This window comes from Panthera pardus, unplaced genomic scaffold, assembly GCF_024362965.1.
Source record: "Panthera pardus isolate Hobbes unplaced genomic scaffold, ASM2436296v1 HiC_scaffold_6, whole genome shotgun sequence".
NCBI lineage: Eukaryota > Metazoa > Chordata > Mammalia > Carnivora > Felidae > Panthera > Panthera pardus.
Window position 1 is genome coordinate 3,778,789 of NW_026526991.1, and position 21,300 is coordinate 3,800,088.

Sequence of the window (21,300 nt, forward strand, 5' to 3'; positions counted from 1 at the left end):
GTTGGATGCTCAACCGACTGAGCCACCTAGGCGCCCTTCCTCTGGCTACTCTTAAGATTTCTCCTTTATTTAGTTTTCAGAAGTTTGACCATAATGTGTTTTGGTGTAAACTTGTTTGGATTTATCTTGTTTGGAGTTCGCTCAGCTTCTTGAGTCTGTCATTTTATGCCTTTCACCAAATTTGGAAAGTTTTCTTTGAGTATTTGTTCAGCTCTGCCCTCTTTCTTCTCTCCTAACATTCTGATAACATGATGTTTGATCTTTTGAAATAGCCCCACACGTCCCTGATACTCTGCTCATTTTTTCCTCAGTCTGTTTTTGTGGTTCAGACTGGATAATTTCTATTGTTTTACCTTCCAGTTCACTGGCTTTTTTTCCTGTCCTCTCCTTTCTGCTTTTGAGCCCATTCACTGAGCTTTTTATTTCAATGATTGTTCTAGAATCGCTATCTGGTTCTCCTTTCTATCTAGTGTTTCTTTGCTGAGACTCTATTTTTTATTTTGTTTCAGGCATGTTCATAAATGCTTGTTGAAGCATGTTTACGATGGCTGCTTTAGAATCTTTACAGATAATTCTGCCTTTATCATCTTGCTGTTGGCATCTAGTGATTTTTTTTTTTTCCATTCAGTTTAAGATACTCTTTGTCTTGGGCATGATGAGTGATTTTTTTTTTTTATTGAAACCTGGACATTTTGGATATTATGTTAGGAGACCCTGGATCTTATTTAAACTTAAAGAAAAAATTTTTAAATGTTTTTATAATTTATTTTTGGGAGGAGAAAGAGAGTGACAGACAGACAGAGTGCGAGCAGGGGAGGGGCAGAGAGAAAGAGACACAACCGAAGCAGGTTCCAGGCTCTGAGCTGTCAGCATAGAGCCCAGACACAGGGCTTGAACTCCCCCATGAGATCATGGCCTGAACTGAAATCGAAACTTAATTGACAAGGCCACCCAGGTGCCCCTAAACTTTTTTTTTTTTTTTTTTAAGGTAGCTTCCTTTGAGACCACTCCTGCAGGGGAAATGGTGGAGCTTCCTTATTACTTCAAGTGAGGAAAGAGGTCCAGGCCCTCTACTGAGCCTCAGTTGACTGTAAGCAGCGGGGTGGGGAGCCCTCAGGGTAATTAGCAGGAGCGGGAGTTCCGGCTCCCTACAAGTCTTCCTCTCATACCTCCCTGCTGTCTGGCTGGTAAGGGTGGGAGTGCCTCATGACAGCTCCTCCCCTTGTGGCTTCCACAGACACCATGAGAGGGAGGTTTCTTTTTACCTGTGATCGAAGGTGAAAGTCCTGACTCTCCACTAGGTCTCCCTTGACAATATTCAGTAGGAAGGGGGAGATCACCAAGTGTGGTACAGCCCAGCACAGGGCCCCACGGGGCTGCGTGTGTTGCACAGCAGAGAGCAGTGGACAGGAGTCTGGATCTCGGGCCCGGCCACTTATCCTCTGTGTGACCATCGCATGCATTTTCCAGACATTTCCTGAGTGGCGTTCTCTGCTGGTCATTGAGCCAAATACAGAGGACCTGGAGAAGACAGAGACAGAGTCCTCGCCCTCACAAGCCTCGGCACTGCCCAAAATCTGGGTAAAATTCTGGGTTGAGGGTGAGGGGCAGCAATGCCTCAAGAATTACTTAGGGTTCATTTCCCACAAACTTGAGGGCTTGGAGTTTTGTTTTTTGTTGGTTTTTAAAAAAAATTTTTTTTTAACGTTTATTTATTTTTGAGACAGAGAGAGACAGAGCATGAATGGGAGAGGGTCAGAGAGAGGGGGAGACACAGAATCGGAAACAGGCTCCAGGCTCTGAGCGGTCAGCGCAGAGCCCGACGCGGGGCTCGAACTCACGGACCGCGAGATCATGACCTGAGCTGAAGTCGGCCGCTTAACCGACTGAGCCACCCAAACGCCCCTTTGTGGTTTTTTTTTTTTTTTTAATATTTATTTTTGAGAGAGAGAGCATGTGCATGCGTGTGAGCAGGGGAGGGGCAGAGAGAGAGGGAGACAGAGGATCCTTGAGAGCTTGGAGTTTAAAATGTTTATGTAACAAGAAAGAAGTGTGCCATTTCACCATTTCTTGCACATTTGAATTTGTGGGCTGAAATTTTGGGGGAGGGTGTCCATACCTGACTTCTATCATACCTGCTGTTTTGCATCTCCCTTTTTTCTCCAAGATCATTCTCTCAGTTCATCTAGATCTGATTCATTTTAGTTCTGGAAAGAAGTTGTAATGTGGATATAGCATATTTCGTATGTCAGTTGTTCACCTATTCATAGGCCTGATTTCCAACTCTGTGCTATTAAAAACAAGAGACAGGGACACCTGAGCAGCTCAGTCGGTTGAGCGTCTGACTTCGGCTCAGGTCATGATCTTGTGGTCTGTGAGTTCGAGCCCCGCGTCGGGCTCTGTGCTGGTATCTCGGAGCCTGGAGCCTGCTTTGGATTGTGTGTCTCCCTCTCTCTCTGCCCCTCCCCCACTCATGCTCTGTCTCTCTCTCTCTCTCTCTGTCCAAAATAAATAAACATTAAAACAAAGAAACAAACAAGAAAACAAACAAACAAACAAAAAAGAGACATACGGGACACCTGGGTGGCTCAGTCAGTTAAACGTCCAACTTGGGCTTAGGTCATGATCTCTCGGTCCGTGAGTTCAAGCCCCGCGTCGGGCTCTGTGCTGAAGCTCAGAGCCTGGAGCCTGCTTCGGATTCTGTGTCTCCCTCTCTCTCTGTCGCTTCCCTGGTCACACTCTCCCCTTCAAAAATAAATAAACATTAAAAAAAAAATACATATGGGGAGGCTGGGTGGCTCCGTCGGTTGAGCATCTGACTCCTGATTTCGGCTCAGGTCATGATCCCCGGGTCAAGGATGGACCCCCCGTCAGGCTCTGCGCAGAGCATAGATCCTGCTTGGGATTCTCTCTCTCTCTCTCTCTCTCTCTCTCTCTCTCTCCCCCTCCGCCCCTCCCCCTCACATAAAAAAAAAAAGAATCTTTAAAAACAAAGTACATCCTCGTTCATGCCTCATTTATGCCTGCCTGAGTGGGTATTTCTCTGAAGTAGATAACTAGAAATAGAATTGCTGAGGCAAAAGGTATGTGTGTTTTGAATAGATGTTGCCAAATTTTGCTCTCATCAGTGATTGAAAGTACTGGGTTCCTTGTACCCACCTGAGCATTGAACATTGTCAGTTTTACAGTTTTGCCAATTTAAGGGGAGAAAATAATAGCTCTTTTTTTGTTGTTTGTTTAAAAATTTTTTTCATGTTTATTTATTTCTGAGACAGAGACAAAGCGTGGTCGAGAGAAGGGCAGAGAGAGAGAGAGAGGGAGGCAGAGAATTCGAAGCAGGCTCCGGACTCTGAGCTGTCAGCGTGGAGCCCGACGTGGGGCTCGAACCCATAGACCACGAGATCGTGACCTGAGCTGAAGTCGGTCGGTCAACCAACTGAGCCACCCAGACACCCCAATAGCTCTTTGTTTTAATTTTCATGATTACTAATGAAATTGAGCTTTTTACGTGGCCACTTACATTTCTTCATCTTCTTTGCCCATTTTTCTATTTCATCGTCCTATTGATTTGTAGGAATGCCTTTTGTGGTCTATTAATCTTTGTCACATACACTGCAAACCTCCATTTCTTGTTTGTTTTCAATTTTGTTGATGGCTTTGTCATATAGAGATTTAAATATTTATATAGTATAAATTTACTTGTAAGAAGATCTCTTCTACTCCTGGGTTACAACATACTCTTTTTTTTTAAAGCATTTTTTTAATGTTTATTTATTTATTTATTTATTTATAATTTTTTTTAACGTTTATTTTTGAGACAGAGAGAGACAGAGCATGAACTGGGGAGGGTCAGAGAGAGACGGAGACACAGAATCTGAAACAGGCTCCAGGCTCTGAGCTGTCAGCCCAGAGCCCGACGCGGGGCTCGAACTCACGGACCGCGAGATCGTGACCTGAGCCGAAGTCGGACGCTTAACCGACTGAGCCACCCAGGCGCCCCTTAATGTTTATTTATTTTTGAGAGACAAAGAGACAGAGTGCACGTGTAGGAGGGGGAGAGAGAGAAGGAGACGCAGAATCCGAAGCAGGCCCCAGGCTCCGTGCTGTTAGCACAGAGCCTGATGCGAGGCTCGAACTTGTGAACCGTGAGATCATGACCTGAGCCAAAGTCTGACGCTTAACCGACTGAGCCACCCAAGCGCCCCCAAACATACTTTTTAAATACTTTGGTAGACTCTCTTTGAATGCTTTTATTTATTGTGGAATACTATTAGTCTATGTAGGGTCATGAAAACACACTGCTAATCAGGGTATGCTTGTGGTTAGACTCTGGGGCACCGGGGCTCCCCATTCCTGCTGGGTGTTAGTTACCAGCCATAAAGCACTTCTGTGGCCAAGAATTGTCACATTTGGGGCACTTGGGTGGCTCAGTGGGTTAAGTGTCAGCCTTCGGTTCAGGTCATGATCTCAGGGTCTGTGAGTTCAAGCCCCACACAGAGCTCGGTGCTAACAGCGAGGAGGCTGCTTCGGATCCTCTGTCTCCCTCTCTCTCTGCCCCTCCCCCTCCCTCTTAAAAATAAACATTAAAAACAAATTCTCACATTCATTGCTCTCACCTGGTGGTTAATCCATGTTTTTGTCTTTGCCACAGGTGAGGAGAGAGGAAGCCCGTCAACTTTCTGCTTCACATGAATCCCCTGAGCAGTTATCCTAATAGGGTTCTGTCCCGCTCCCGAGATCCAGCATTTTAATGAGCAGAGACCCCCAGAGATGCTTCCACCTTTCACGGTGATGCTCCTGCCTATAATCTGTGCTTTGGTTTCCTCTGTCAACCTCATTCTGTCTGCCTTCCATTCTTGAGGGGTTCCTTATAGCTTCTAGTTTAACAGGGCCCCGCTTTTTGTTTTCCAGAACTATTATGGATTTATTTTCAGGGCTACTCTCTTTTACCTCTGTGGTTTGAGGCAGGAGAGAGGCAGTGTCCACAGGCGGCAGGCTGATGTCTGGGCCCAGTGGCCACGGAGAACCTTTCTGTCGTCCTGACGCTGACAGCTTGGCTCAGCATAGAATTCTTGGGTCACAATCAGTCATTTTCTCTCAGTACTCTGTAGAACGTCATCCACTCTCCTCTGACGTTCTGTATTGCGTGTGGTAATTGACGCCATTCTGATTCTTCATTCTTTTTAGGTAATCTGGGGTTTTCCCCCTCTGCCTTAATGTTTGCTTTTCTTTCTCTCTCTTTCTTTCTTTTCTTTCTTTTTCTTTCTTTCTCTCTCATTCTTTCTTCCTTCCTTCCTTCCTTCCTTCCTTCCTTCCTTCCTTCCTTCCTCCCTCTCTCTCTCTCTCTCTCTTTCTTTCTTTCTTTAGATTTTAAGTAGTGTCCACACCCAACATGGGGCTTGAACTCACAACCCTGAGATTAAGAGTCACGTTCTCCAGGGGCTCCTGGGTGGCTCAGTCCTTTAAGCGTCTGACTTTGGCTCAGGTCATGATCTTACGGTTTGAGCCCCACCTTGGGCTCTGTACTGACAGCTGGGAGCCTGGAGATTCTGTGTCTCCCTCTCTCTCTGCCCGTCCCCTGCTCACACTCTGTCTCTTTCTCTCTCAAAAATAAATCAACATTAAAAAAAAAAAAAAAAGAGTCACATTCTCCACTGACTGAGCCAGCTAGGTGCCCCCTTAATATTTTCTTTATCCTTAAAATTCAAAAATCTTACCAAGATATATATGCTTAGTGTTATTTTTGCCTTATTAAGTTAATCTAAAAGCATGTGACTGATTAAGAGTCAAAGCTTCCTTTACTTCAGGGAACGTTTTTATTTCATTGCCTCTCCCTCAACTCTCTTTTCCCCCGGTGTTCTTATTTATGACTATTTGGTCTTCTAGGTTTGTCCTCCATCTGTTTTCTCTCAAGTGTGTCCATTCTTTATCTTTTGCCTCTGTGTTCTGGGAGAATTTCTTGGTCTCCTCTCTTAATGCACTAATTCAGTTTTGTTTTGTTTTGTTTTGTTTTGTTTTTGTAGTATCCAACCTGCTAGTCAGTGTTTCCATTACATTTTTTAAAAGTTTATTTATTTATTTTGAGAGAGAGAATGAGCAGGGGAGGGGCAGAGAGAGAGAGGGAGAGAGGGAGAATCCCAAGCTGGCTCCACACTGACACGGGGCTCAAGCCCACAAACTGCAAGATCATGACCTGAGCCGAGGTCAAGAGTCAGAAGCTTAACCGGCTGAGCCACCCAGGCGCCCCTCCGTTACATTTCAAGACTTAGTGGGCCCTGGCTGGCTCATGGGGTGGAACGTGCCACTCTTGATCCCGGGGTTGTGCGTTCAAGCCCCAAGCTGGGTGGGGAGATTACCTAAAAAATAAAATCTTCCAAAAAATAAAATAATAATAAAATTTAACTATCGGCCTGCATCAGGGTAAGTTTTTGTTACTGCTTACAGTTTCATAGATACAATGTCTTCTTGAATATTGTTGAGAATACGAAATAGGACATTTCTAGTTTTCTGCTATTTTGGGGGGTAACTATCGCTTAGGAGGCCATTGATTGCTCTGAATCCTCTTGCTGAATTCCTCCTTTTGGGTCGCCAGTTCTTTCCACAGGACTTTTTTTTTCTGTTTCTTATCCTTCTAAAGAAATACCTATGTGTGCTCTGTTAGGAGTTGAGGTAGGTTCTTTTGGAGATTATGCGAGTACCTGTTTAAACGTTTAAAGAATATTTGCAGTGTTTAAAGTCTGGAGGAAGAGAAAATAGGACCGTTCGTATAACTTCACTCTTTTTAAAAACAACTTTATCGGGGGCACCTGGGTGGCTCAGTTGGTTGAGCGTCCGACTTCGGCTCAGGTCATGATCTCGCGATCTGTGAGTTCGAGCCCCGCATCGGGCTCTGTGCTGACAGCTCGGAGCCTGGAGCCTGCTTTCGATTCTGTGTCTCCCTCTCTCTCTGCCCCTCCCCTGCTCATGCTCTGTCTCTCTCTGTCAAAAATAAATAAATATTAAAAAAAATTAAAAAAAAAATAAAAAAAAATAAAAACAACTTTATCGATGTATAGTTGACATACAGCAAACTGCACGTGTTACCGTTTGATATTTTGATATGCACTTGTGAAAGCATCACCACAATTAAGACAGTGAGCGTAGACGTCACCCCTAGAAGCTTCGTCATGTGCCTTTGTAATCCCTCCATCCCATCTCTTCCTATTCCTACCTCCATCCCCAGGCAACCGCTGATGTGCTTTCTGTCGTGAAAACTTATTTGCGTTTTGCAAAATTTTATATAAATGGAATCATACAGTATGTATTCGTCTTTATTTGGCTTCTTTCACTCAACAAAATTATTTTGAGATTCATCCTTATTGTTATGGGGATCAGTAGCCCATTCCTTTTATTGCTGAGTGTATTCTGTCATACAGATGTGCCGCCACAATTTGTTCATGGGTATTTGGGTTGTTTCCACTTTGGGGCTATTATAAATAAAGCTTTTATGAATATTTGTGTGTATGTCTTTGTACGGAATATGCTTTCTTTCTTGGGTAAATACCTAGAGGGGAATGGCTAGGTAACATGGTAGGTCTATGTTTTTGTTTTTTTATAAAATTTTTTTAATGTTTATTTATTTTTGAGAGAGACAGACAGACAGGGATCAAGCAGGGGAGGGGCAGAGAGAGACACAGAATCCAAAGCAGGCTCCAGGCTCTGAGCTGTCAGCACAGAGCCAGACATGGGGCTCGAACTCACAAACTGTGAGATCATGACCTGAGCCGAAGCTGGGAGCTTAACCGACTGAGCCACTTAGGTGCCCCATGTGTTTTTATTTATTTTTTTAATGTTTATTTATTTTATTTTTTTTAAATTTTTTTAAACATTTTATTTATTTTTGAGACAGAGAGAGACAGAGCATGAACGGGGGAGGGGCAGAGAGAGAGGGAGACACAGAATCGGAAGCAGGCTCCAGGCTCCGAGCCATCAGCCCAGAGCCCGATGCGGGGCTCGAACTCACGGACCGGACCGCGAGATCGTGACCTGAGCTGAAGTCGGACGCTTAACCGACTGAGCCACCCAGGCACCCCAATGTTTATTTATTTTTGAGAGAGACAGAGACAGGATGAAAGTGGGTTAGGGGCAGAGAGAGAGGGAGACACAGAATCCGAAGCAGGCTCCAGGCTCCAAGCTGTCACCACAGAGCCAGATGTGGGGCTCGAACTCACAAACCTGAGATCATGACCTGAGCTGAAGTCGGGCGCTTAACTGACTGAGCCATCCAGGCGCCCCATGTGTTTTTATTTTTAAAGAAATTCCCAAACTCCAAAAAGTGGTTGCATCATTTTATATTCCTATCAGCAGTGGTTGAGAGTTTCAGTTACTCCCACTTTTCATCAATGTTTTATATGGTCAGTCTTTTTAATTTGAGAGAGTCTTTAGTAGGTGTGCAGTGATATCTTATTATGGTTTAATTTGCATTTTCTTTCCTAGTGACCGGTGATGTTGAGAGTCTTTTCATGTGCTTATTTTCCACCTATCTATTTCTTTGGTGAAGTGCCTATTTAAATCTTTTGCCCGTTTTATTTATTTATTTAAAAAAAAAAATTTTTTTTAACGTTTATTTATTTTTGAGACAGAGAGAGACATAGCATGAACGGGGGAGGGGCAGAGAGAGAGGGAGACACAGAATCGGAAGCAGGCTCCAGGCTCCGAGCCATCAGCCCAGAGCCTGACGCGGGGCTCGAACTCATGGACCGCGAGATCGTGACCTGAGCTGAAGTCGGACGCTTAACCGACTGAGCCACCCAGGCGCCCCTAAATCTTTTGCCCGTTTTAAAAATCACTTGTTTGTTTTCTTATTATTGAGTCTGAGAGTTCTTTATATATCCTAGACAGATTCCTTTATTAGATATATAATTTGCAAATATGTTCTCTGAGTCTGTGGCTTACCTTTCTATTCTCTTAATAGTGTCTTTAGAAGGGAAGATTTAGATTTTTATGAAGTCCAGGATATCAGTTTTTTTCTATTATGGATCATGATTTTGGTGTTATATTGAGAAATCTTTGCTTAATCCATAGTCACGAAGATTTTTTCCTATGTTTTCCTCTAGAAATTTTATAGTTTTAGGTTTTAGATTTAGGTCTATGATTAATTTTGAGTTACTTTTTGTACATGGTGTGAAATATGAATCAAAATCCACTTTTTTCCTTATGAATATCCAGTTTCTCTAGGACCATTTATTGAAAAGACTCTTTCCTCCAGTGAATTACCTTTGCACCTTTGTCTAAAATCAGTCGACAGTGTACGGACCTTTATCTGGATTCTATTCTCTCCCGTCTCTCTTGACATCAACAACTTCATATTGCCTTGATTCCTAAACAACTTTATTTTTTTTATTATTGTTTGGCTATTTTAGGCCCTTCACATTTCCATTATGAACCTTAGATAAAGCATATCGATTTTAACAATGAAAAAAAGTTCGCTGGAACTTTTATTACAATTACACTGAATTTATACATCAGTTTGAGGGTGGGATTGACATCTTAACAATCTTGAATCCTCTGATCCATGACCGTAGTATATCTCTTCATTTATGTAGGTCTTTTTAAACTTCTTTTAGCAGTGCCTTGTAGTGTTTACTGTACAGATCTTGCATACATCTTTTGCCACATTTTCCCCTATAAATTTCATATTTTTGATGGTATTATAAATGGTATAATTAAAAATATTTCAATTCCCAGTTGTTGCTATTATATAGAAATATAGTTGATTTTTAAATACACTTTATTTTTTAGAGCAGTTTTATATTTACACTGCAAATATAATTTATTTTTACATATTGATCTAGTATCCTTCAACCTTGCTAAACTATAGCAGTTTTTTGTATGATCCATAGGACTTTATACACAATCCTGTTGTCTGTAAAATAAAGATAGTTTTACTTCTTCTTTTCCAATCTGATCGCCTTTTACATCTCTGTCTGTCTCTCCAGTTTTCTTTCTTTTTATGTTAAGCTTTGAAGTTCATTGGAAGGATTGGTCGTCTCTTATAATGGCTAACGCTGATTGTCAAATTTGAAAAACATTAGTTTAACCAATAAGCAACATTATACATTTGCAAGTGAAAGGCTTTGGTCTCGTTTGCAATTTGCTACAGAAATCGATGGAGAAAATGTTACAGCTCTTTTATGAAATGGACACAAACAGTATTATAAGTTATATAAAGGGATGAATCATTGCAGTAATGAGGCTCTGACTCTAGAAATCTGTTACTCAAAGTATACAGTTTGACTTCAGGAAAAAAAACTGCCAAGTGGTAATAAATCAGATTTGCAGACGTTAGGTTGGTTACTGGACTAGATTAGGCATGGTAAGGGATGTTTGATGTCATGCTTTCTCACTGACATCACTGCCCCATTCAGGAGTAGGGTAGGTTTACAAATGGTGTAAGGGGCAATTACTTCTCTTTTTTCATTGAGTTCATTGTCTAAAACTTCCAGCACAATATTGTATAGAAATGACGAGGGCAGACATCCTTGCCTTATTCCTGAACTCAGGGGGAAAGTATTCAGTATTTTCCATTGAGTGTATTGTTAGCACTAAGTTTTTCATAGATGTCTTCCATCAAGTCAAGGATATTCTCAACTACTCCTAGTTTTCTGGAAGTTTTTCTTCAGGAACAGATGTTGATTTTTATCAAATGTTTTTTGTGCGCCTGTTGAGATAATCACATGATTTTTCTTTTTTATTTAGTTACTATGGTGAATTATGTTGATTGCTTTTTGAAGGTTGAGCCAACCTCGAATTCCTGAGGGTAAACTCCTTTGGTATTATGTATTATACTCTTCATATGTTATTGGTTTCAAGTTATAATTGGTTAATAATATTTACACCTATGTTTATGAGGGATGTTGTTCTGTAGTTTTCTTGTCTGGGTTTGTCTGGGATTGATATCAGATAATGCTGCCCTCAATGTCTTCAATAGATGTATTATTCAGTGTTTGTATTTCTTCTTGTCTGAGATGAGGTATTTAGTGCCTTTTAAAGATTTTGTCTATTTCCTCTATGTTGTCCAATTTATTGGCATGACATGTTCATAATATTCCCTTATTATCATTTTGGTATCTATAGAATCTGCCTCATTGTCACCTTTATCATTCTTGATATTAATCACTCACATCTTATTTTTTTCCTGGTTTAGTCTGTCTATAGAATTATGCATTTTGTTCTCACAAAACAAGTTTTTGGTTTTATTGATTTTTTCCTATTGTTTTTCTGTTTTCTATTTCAATTATTTTCACTTTAATCTTTTTTATTTCAATTCTTGGGCTTACTTTGGGCTTTATTTGCTCTTCCCTTTCCAGTTTCTTAAAGTAGAAATGAAGGCAATTCATTTGAGACATTTGTTATTTTCTTTTTTTTAAGTTTACTTATTTTTAAGAGACATAAAGCATGGAAGGGGCAGAGAGAGAGGGAGAGAGAGAATCCCAAGCAGGCTCTGTACTGTCAGCACAGAGCCCTATGTGGGGTTTGAATTCACAAACCATGAGATCATGACCTGAACTGAAGTTGGACATTTACTGAGCCACCCAGGCACCCCACATTTGTTATTTCCTTTTTTATTTTTTTTTTAAATTTTATTTATTTATTTTGAGAGAGAGAGAGAGAGAGAGAGAGCAGAAGAGGGGCACAGAGAGTGGGAGAGAGAGAATCTCACGTTGGCTCTGAGCTGTCAGCACAGAGCCCTATGCGGGGCTTGAACTCATGAACCAGGAGATCATGACCTGAGCCGAAACTGAGAGTCCAGCACTTAACTGACTGAGCCACCCAGATGCCCCTGTTATTTTATAATATAGATATTTTTAGTACTGTGAGTTTTTCTCTAGGTAGTACTTTAACTGCATTCCACACATTCTGATACTTTTTTCATTTTCATTCAGTTCAAAAAACATTTGAATTTTAGATTTTTTATTTCACTTATATGTTATTTAAACATGTGTTTAGTTTCTAAATATTTGGAGATTTTCCAGGGATCTTTCTGTTACAGATTTCTAATTTAATTCCATTGTGGTCAAAGAACATACTTTTTCTTTCTTTTTTTTTTTTCTAAGTAGGCCCCACACCCAATGTGCAGCATGAACTCACAACCCTGAGATCAGGAGTTGGATGCTCTCCTGACTGAGCCAGCCAGGCACGCCCCAGAAGTGACTTTAATCTTTTAAATTTAGTGAGGCTTGTTTTATGGCTGCAAATGTGGTCATCTTGGTAAATATTTCACGTATATATGAAACTATTCCTCAGGGTCTTTTTTAAACGTTTTATTTATTATGGGGGGGGGGAGGGGCAGAGAGAGGGAGAGAAAGAGGGAGTCAGGATCCCAAGCAGGCTCCGTGCTGTGAGCACAGAGCCCCTCATGGGGCTCGATCTCACGAATTGTGAGATCATGACCTGAGCCGAAATCGAGAGTCAGATGCTTAACGGGCTGAGCCACCCACGTGCCCCTAAGCATTCCTCAGTTTTACCCACACTTCTGTCATTATTACTTAGTTACATTCATAGTAATTTGGGGAGGGTAAAAGTTACTGTCTTGAATCAGAATATGTCTATTTGGTGTTGTCAAGCTCCTCGAAGGCAGGCTCTGTGTCCTGTTTGCCTTTCTATCCCCTCCACATTTTTCCCGGCCCCACACGGAGGCCCGGCGGACCCTGGTTGAATGAATGGACGAATGGATGACAGTCAGAAATGGTTAGGCTGTGTTCCTGTGTCTGATGCAGAAAACATCCTCTTGGGTTACGTGACAAGACTGAGCCTTACACACCTTTGTGTCTTTGAGTCCCTACGGGGCTCTCTCGGCTCGTAACTTGACACATCGTAGGGGCTCAGGCAGCGGTGGTGGCCTTGAATGGAACTGAAGAGACAGCTCCAAAGGTCCCGCCTCTGACCTTTGCAGGGGGTTAAAGCCGCCCTGAGGCAACTGACCAGCTGTTCTGGCCACGGGTGGAGAGGCTGTCCTGTCATAAAGCCCCCTGGGACGTGATGTCACACACAGACAGCACTCTCCTTGCAAAAGGGAGGGGCCGCGCCCCGGCCCCCCCACACTGAGCCGGGCTGCAGTGCCCTTCACGGGCTCGGTCCTGGAGCCAGAGGGAGGTGAGTGGGCCGCCTGGACACTGAACGGGTCGAAGGGCACTCTGCGAATCGCTGACATCAAGGTGGGCCGCCGTGGTGAGGCGGCTCGGAGGGCGGCCCTCAGTAACGCGCCGGAGCAGGTGGAAGTTGTCTTCGCGACTCTCAGCTCACCGTCCCCGCAGCCCTTCCTGCCTGGCCTTCCCCTTCTCCCTCTTCTCTCCCTCAGGACTCATTTACTCTCCTCTCCGCCCCCAAACCGCCTCTCAGAGAAAGCCTGATAACTTTGCTCACGCCAGGTTAGAAATGACTAGAAAGCTTCCTGCTGAATATGTTGCCGGCGCTTTTCTCAGAGAAGGTGACTCCGGACAAGGGAGGCACCGCAGTGACCTGCGGAGAGCTGAAGTCAGCCACGCCTGGAAAAGGCCCACTGGCTTTGGTGGCTCAGCGCTGTTGGTGACCTTGGCGAGAGAGGTTTTGGAGGTTTGCGGGGACAGGACCACGCTGAAGCAGCCGTGGACCGAGGGGAGGAGTGAAGACGCTCCCTGCAGACGGCCCGAGGGCCGGTGTGAAGGATAGGGCGCCATTACAATGGTAGCTGGGAAGGGATCTGTTCAAGGGAGAAGGCCTTTTTCAAAAATTCTTTTTTTAATGTTTTTATTTATTTTTGAGACAGAGAGAGAGAGACAGAGCATGAGCAGGGGAGGGCCAGAGAGAGGAGGAGACGCAGAATCCGAAGCAGGCTCCAGGCTCCGAGCTGTCAGCACAGAGCCGGACGCGGGGCTCGAACTCACGGACTGTCAGACCACGACCTGAGCTGAAGTCGGACGCTTAACCGACCGAGCCACCCAGGCGCCTCGAGAAGGCCTTTTTTTAATGGGACACATGAGTGATGTGTGAAATGCTGATTAGGAGCCAGTAGAGAAGGAAAGGCTGAATATACCAGTGAGAGAGGGGACCCCAAACCCCCGGGCTGTGAGAAGACCGGATGGCGTGGAGCACACAGTGGGGCTGGGCCCAGAGAGTGGAGGGCAGCCGCGTTCCTGAGGATAAAACGGCCTGGGAGCAGAGAGGCGGCAGAGAGTTGAGGGAACGCCCATGTGGGGGTGTCTGTGTTCTCTGCTGAAAGTGGGGAAGGCGGAGTGGGGGTCGAGGTTTAAAGGGAGATTCCGAAACAGTCCCTGGTGAGAGTAGGGAGCTCCCTGGGAAGCAGAGGCTCCAGGCCACACTGGGTCCAGCTCCGCAGTGGAGACCTTGACTGCACAGTGGTGGTGGTTCGTATGGAATCGGCCACGGTGGTGGGATTCCAGTCAGAGAGGGTATTTTGAAGAGGCCAGGGATACCCCCAGGACTCCTAAATTATACTAGTAAATAATAGTGATTAAAAGCTACCAATACTTTTGAGTAGTTTCCGTTATGCAGCATTTCTGAAATAATTAGCCACCTACATCTGGGGTCATTTTTTACCAAATGTTCAGTAGAGCGATACCTTTTTCCTTACTCCTCTCCCAACCCCCTTTTCCCATCCCGATTCTCTGGGAGCTGCCTTTCCAGCTCTGAGGGTGTTGAAACCAGCTTTTGCTTGGGGCTCTGAGGTCTTGGGAGGAATCCCTGAGTGTTTTCCAAGCTCCCATCGCTAGCCCACTCCATCCTGAGTTTGGCTTCCGGCTGTGACCTGCAGGCCGTCCCCGGGCTGAGCCCTGTGGGCAGATGTCCTTGCCATTCCCCCCACTGCCTCTGGCCCACTGCAGTCCCCACAAGCCACCAGGTAAAGGAACGCTGGGATCCCCGGTCTGCGTGACGCATTGACCGCTGACCATCTTTTCTTCTTAGGCTGAAAATGGTGTTTGGACTATGCTGTCAGAGAGAGAGGTGAGGTTTCAGCGGGCCCTGTTCCAGGGCCTCCAATGGCCAGGAAGGGGGACCCCCTGCCCCCGGGTCTAAGAGGAAGGAAAATAGGGTTCTCTCTTCCCTTTTCCTTGACTGTTACAGTACCCCTGGGACTCAGGGTTGGGGTGGAGGGCCTGGTCCTGGCACGTGGGGGACATGCCTCTGTGTGTGTGTGTGTGTGTGTGTATGCTTGTGTGCGTGCACACACACACACACACACACACACACACACACACTGGGAGCCAGTGTCCTGGCAGCATCAAGATGCTCTGCTTCTCCCAAGGGAGGGGTCCCAGAAGAGGAGGGTGAGTCACGGGGATACTATTTCTGATCTGGATTGTGGGATCTGTCCAGAGTAGGGGGAGCTTCGGAGGACTTCAGGGAGAAGAGCTGACCCAGCGCTGAATGAGCAACGATGAATGCCCAGCCAACGCTGGGTCCTTGCTCTCTGGCTGGGAAGGCAAGGCGGACCCGTGGAACAAGTACAAGAGGAAAGGAGAAGGGAATGTGCTCCAGGCTCCAAGGCTGGCTGTCAAAGTTGGCAGAGGCACTGAGCCTTGCCTGCGGGGCAGCAGAAAGCCCAGGCTGGGCCCTGTTACAGCTGAAGGATTTACTCACCCACAGTGTTGGACACGCTCTGGTGGATGTGGTCCTGGGGTTCGGGTTGGGAGGAAAGCCGGTACCCACCCACCAGCGAGGGCATGAGACAACACCCCAGCCTTACACTCAACTCTGCTTTCCTTCCAGGCTCTACAAGTCCCTGTACATAGTACAGGTCTTCGTTCTTGCAGGTAGGAGCCTGGGAGTGGGTGACGGCAGGAGCTGGGAAGCTGGTTCCCGCCTCAGGGCCACCCCCACCTCCGACCGCCTACCGGGGCTCCTAAGGGCCCCTCCAAGGCCGCCCAGCTCCCAGGGACTGGCCGTGCAGCTCAGAGTCAAGGCTGCCCTTCTGTCCCCTTTCTTCCCTTCCCTTCTTTCTGCCCTTCGTAGTTAAGCTAGGATTTGAACCCACGTTTGCTTCTAAAACCCATGCCTCCACGCTCCCCAGAAAATCCGGGAACCAAAACCCATACGATCACAGCAGCCATCTTCCAATTTTTGCTTGCACGCCTTTCGAGAAATCATACATCCTGCATGCATTTTACTGCCTACCATCTTTCATTAGAAGTTCGGTTTAAAAGCCTATGGTTTCTGGTATATTGTAAATACTGACATTTTAAAGTGATTACGTCACTCTTTTAAATGTTTTAACTGGTCTTTCTCCGCCCGCCCTCAGGAGTGGTGTACTACTATCTTCAGGAGTCTGTGGGGAAGCCAGTCCCGGACCATGAGATCGCTGGGGAATCCTCACAGGTAGGCACCTCGGGGGCCTAGAGGCTGGGATGGTCTCACTGTAGCCTGAACAGGGGTCACGCTCCTTGACCTCAATTGTTGACTGACCGTGTGTGTGTATGTGTGTGCATGCGAGGGCTCTGCAGAAATTTGCTGTGTGTCTGGCAAAGTGTTAAAACAGAGGCCCCACCCCCCACGGGCTGGCTGGCCGGTCACCCCGGGCCTCTGTGGCAGTGGCCTCCACCATCCAAAAGGAACAGATGAGCCCCCATTCATGCGAGTAGCCGTGGAATGTGGTTCAGCGCCCCTGGGTGGATGAGGTGGTGGCGGGGCAGGACACCTGCCTGGGGTTGCATACTCTCCTCCATGTCCCAGATCCGAGAACCTATGGCCGAAGCCCCTGCTCCCAGCCCTGGGTCAGAAGAACGCACATGGGTGCTGGGCGCACACCCAGGGCCACGTGCTAGATTACGTGCTGTCCATCTGTTATGTCATTTGAGCCTCACGGCGACCAGCAGCTCCCACTTTACGCAGACGGGAAACAGGCCCCCGGAGGGACTAGGTCCAGGTTGCCCAAGTGATAGTACAGAGCCACATGCCTGATCTCTGGGGGCCTCCTGTTCTCTGCACAGCGCTGTTGGGAAGAGGAGAATCCCACAGAAACAAGGTTATCGGTGGCCCAGGAACTCTGAGAAGTATGTGCTACACCTTCTGGGGGTGACCATTCAGGGGTGGGGAGACCCTAAGAAGGCCCATGTTGGCAGGTGCCTTGGAGACCACTGAATCCGACTGCACCTCCTTTCTTTGTTGTTGCTGATTCTTAAAGCAACCGGTCAAATTTCCATTTAAAAATGTATTGTCACGGCACCTGGCGGCTCATAGGGGTAAGCCTCCAACCGTTGATTTCGGCTCAGGCCGTGATCTCGTGGTTTGTGAGATGGAGCTCCAAGTCGGGGCAGTGTAGAGCCTGCTTGGGATTCTCTCTGTCCCTCTTTCTCTGCCCCTCCTCCACTCGCTCTCTCTCTCTCTCGCTCTCAAAAATAAAAATAAACATTAGCCAATGAATTCCTACAGTGGAAGCTGAGGATGTAGCTCTCGTAACAACTGCACATTTACTGCCCCTCCAGCCCTTCACCTCCCCCAGCCTTCCAGTGTAGACAGCGATAGCCTTGTTTTGGGGTTGTAAAATGTTTAATTTGAGTAATGACATTTTCGCTTGTTAAAATCCTTTAAGTAACATTGCTGTTTTGCTGTTTTTATATCATTTTGGCTTTTAAGCCCCCCACCACGGCAGTGGGCTCTTTTTTCTTTTTCTTTCTTTTTTTTTTTTTTTTTAATTTTTTAAATGTTTATTTTGAGAGAGAGACAGAGAGAGAGAGACAGATCATAAGTGGGGGAGGGGCAGAGAGAGAAACACACACACAATACAAAGCCGGCTCCAGGCTCTGAGCTGTGCGGTGCTCTAACTCACGAACGAACGGTGAGCTCATGACCCGAGCCAAAGTCGGAGGCTTAACCGACTGGGCCACCCAGGCGCCCCAGTGGCCCCTTAGGCATACCCAGCTGTGTAAGCAGCACCACAGCCCAAACCAGAACAGTTCCATCCCTTCTGACAGTCCCTCCGTACTCACGGGCAGCCAGTCCTTCCCCACTGCCCCGCCCCGCCCCACTGAAGAGTTTTCCGGTCCCATACTGCTGCCTTGGCAAGATTGTCCCGGAAGTGGAGGCATCCCCGATGCGGCTGCGCTTCTGGTCCCTCGCTGCGCTGGGTGCGCCTGAGGCCTCCCTGGGCGCATGCGCAGCAGTAGTTTGTGCCTTGCGGCGGAGCAGGCGTCCTTCGTGGGGATGGGCCGCAGTTTGTCCACGCACCACTTTGAGCTATTTGGGTGTTTCTACTTTGGGACAGTTACAAATAAAACCGCACTAAATATTTGTCTACAGGTTTTGTGTCGACCTAGGTTCTCCTTCCGCTTCGGGAAACACCTGGCCCCCGAGTGGTGGGGCGTGTGGCTAAGTGTGCGTTTAGTCCCGCAAGAAAACCGGGACTTTTCCAGAGCGGTTGCTGCCGTTCTGCGCTCACACCAGCCCCGAATGCGAGATACCGGTTGTCCCACATCCTCCCCAGCACTTGCCATTGGTTTTTAGCCATGCCAGTGGGTGTATATCAGAATTTTTATTAGACCAATATTGAGGGTTTACATTTTTAAACTATGAAAATAATATTCCTAGCGGAGCCAGGAATAGTATGCCGTGGCCGCTCTTCGTGTGCGATTTTTGGTCTTGCCTCTTTTTTAGTTTTCTACCTACAACTTATCCAAGCTGTCTGCCAAAAAATCAGTCTCCTTGCAATACATTTAGAAAAAATTAGGTGCTTTATCAATATGATGGTTTTCGTGGAGCCATAGCTCATGGAGCCCTCCCTCCTCCTATTTCCGTACGGACAGGACAACCCTTCACGATGTTCACCGCTGAGCTGTCCCCGGGACCTCCCTTTCTCATGGGTCTGGGGAGCACTCCACTTCTCCCATGTTGGGGAGCCCACATCACTCCTTCATTTGGGTGGGACCCAACCTCTAGGAGAACCCCTGCGTCCGGAGGGGGGCGTCTTTAGATCTCACATATCTGAAACAGTCTTAACTCATATTCGACCAAGAGTTTGGACAGATACAGAATTCTAGACTAGAAGTATTTTTTCTCATAGGGCTTGAAGATCCTCATTGTCTTCTGGCTTCAACGACTTTCAAAGGAAAGTCTGACGAAAGTTGAATTCCCAAAACAGACCTTTTTTTCTTTATATTTCTGGAAGTTTGGGGGTTCCTTGTCCTCAGTGCTCTCAAATGTATTGATGGAAGGCTCTGGGGGTGGGTCTCCATCATCCATTGTCCTAGGTACTTGGTGATTCCTTCTCTTCTGGAAACTCCTGTCCCTCACCTTTGGGAAATTGTCTTGATAAAAAAGGGGTGTATTCATTTGGTATCTCTCCCCTGCCACCTCAGTCTGTGGTCCCTGTTCCCTCTCTCAGAAAAATCTGTGATTTAGCTGTGGGAGCTCCTGATCTCCTCTCTGTTCTTTCTGGGAAAAAAAAAAAATTTTTTTTTCCAACTTTACCTTCTACACTTGGATTGGATTTTTCATTCCCATTATTATATCATACTTTTGTGTGCAAGAGTTAGAGGTTTTTTGAACATTTCTGTTTTACAGCCCATTCTTATTTCATGAATGCAAAGTTACCCATTATTGTTTGAACTTTTTCTCAAATTACTGGTAGTTTTTTAGGTGTCTGTGCATGCAGACATCGACAGTGTAGCTGAGGTGGCCTTAGACGTCACCTCAGCCTTGCCTCCCTCCTCTCCCTCCTTCCCACGCAGCCCGTAGGGGAGACCTTAAGGCCAGTGTGGGGGCTGATGGATAAGTGCTACCCTGTGACCACTCAGGTGAGGGCTGGGGACCCCTCTTCCCCTGGGATGGGGTGGCTGTCCTGGGCGTCCTTGGTAGGTTCAGTGAGAGAGGATGGGCCAGGCGGGGAAGGACTCCCAGCCCCTCGCAGCTGTGAGTCACTTCTGTTTTCCTCTGTAGAGACGCAGAGTCAGGAGTGGGAAGAAGCAAGCCTCCGAGGTAAGTGAGGCTGGCTCCTGTCAGAGCTCCATGAGGCGCAGAGACACCCCAGCTCGTGGCAGGGGAATCCCAGGGGTAGTGGCACCCCCCCCCCGCCCCCCAGGAAACTCCCCACTCACTGAGCAGGGAAGGACTTCCTTGGAAAGGCAAAGAACTACACACGCTCCGGGTGTAGAGAACGGGGAGGGAGGAGGCATTCGGAGGGCCTTTCTGCCCACCTCTACCCTCCTGACCCTCCCTGCAGGCCATGACCCCCAAGGCAACTGGAGGACTGAATGAGGCCGCGAAGGAGGATCCTGACATCTTGGCTCAGCGTGAGGGGGAGGGGAGGGCCCCAGGGGCGGAAGCAGCCAGCTCCATTCCTGCCAGGAGGGAGACGGCTGAGGAGGAAGAGGTGGCGGGGATCCCAGACTGGGAGGGAACAGCCCCAGCGTGGGCCCCGCTGAGAAGCCCCAGAGCCCGGCAGGGTGGGGGCCGTGAGGGAGAGGGCAGTACTGGGGGCACGGGGCACCCCCAGGACCACTGGGCCGAACCGCGTCCCAGTGGCGCAAAGAGCCGCACTCCTGGTGTGAGCGGAGCGGGTCTGAACCCTGCCTCTCCTGACTTCCTGCGAAGTGAGGCCTTACTTTCCCCATTTGTGTAGGGTAGAACCTGTCTCATCCCACCACTGTGTCCTTTCTTTCTTCCCAGGCAAATAAAAAGGTCTGTAAGGAGATGGCAATATACACTTCTGGCCCCACCCCGATGCAGGACTGCCTCCCTCCCTGATCGCGGCGACCCTGCAGGGGTCACAGATCACTCCTCTCAGACCTCCTGCCCTGGGTGGGGAGGGGAGGGAAGAAGCCCAGGTGTCCAGATGCCGCGTCCCCCCTAATGTCTCCCCTGCCTCCTGCTTCCTTCCTGGTAGCCGGGAGCTTGAAGCCACTCCCCTCGGGCTGGGGGAACGGCCCGCCTTTCCTGAGCCTGTCCCCCCAGCATCAGAGGGCGCCCTGGCTCTGGGGAAAGGTCCTCCCAGCAAGGGACCCACAGGCATGCCTGTTTGTACTTTCCAGAGGCCTCTGAGGTGGCGAGTGAGGAGGAAAGTCCTGGGGCCTGGGTCCCCCGGCTCCTGAGGAGGCTCTGGCTGGGCTGGTTCCCAGCCCCTGACACCCGGAAGACACAGAACCACGAATGACAAAGTATCCAATAAATCCGCAGTTACTGCTTCTGCAGACCCAGCTGCCTCCTTTCAGAGGCTTCGTGTCTTCAAAAACCCAGTGAGACCCTGTCCACAGTCCCTGTCCTGACAAGCTGCAGGAGCACCACCTCCTGCCACTGAGCCCTGACACAACGGCAGATGCTCTGAACAGACCC

At 47.2% G+C, this 21,300-nt stretch overlaps 1 protein-coding gene across 1 annotated transcript; it reads left to right on the forward strand.

Moving 5' to 3' along the window:
• The first annotated feature begins 13,033 nt into the window (after positions 1-13,033).
• On the forward strand, positions 13,034-20,590 carry LOC109265657 (uncharacterized). Its single transcript, XM_019447070.2, has 7 exons — positions 13,034-13,134; positions 14,944-14,982; positions 15,748-15,791; positions 16,277-16,353; positions 19,701-19,766; positions 19,909-19,947; positions 20,192-20,590. The coding sequence occupies exons 2-7, from the start codon at positions 14,951-14,953 to the stop codon at positions 20,588-20,590; spliced, it is 657 nt and encodes a 218-aa protein (XP_019302615.2). The 5' UTR covers positions 13,034-13,134; positions 14,944-14,950.
• Positions 20,591-21,300: the final 710 nt, after the last annotated feature.

Coding starts and splice junctions, on each gene's coding strand:
- LOC109265657 (XM_019447070.2), top strand. CDS start 14,951: ATGGTGTTTGGACTATGCTGTCAGAGAGAGAG. Junction 14,983..15,747: donor CTATGCTGTCAGAGAGAGAG/GTGAGGTTTCAG, acceptor CTTTCCTTCCAG/GCTCTACAAGTCCCTGTACA. Junction 19,767..19,908: donor GCTACCCTGTGACCACTCAG/GTGAGGGCTGGG, acceptor TTTCCTCTGTAG/AGACGCAGAGTCAGGAGTGG.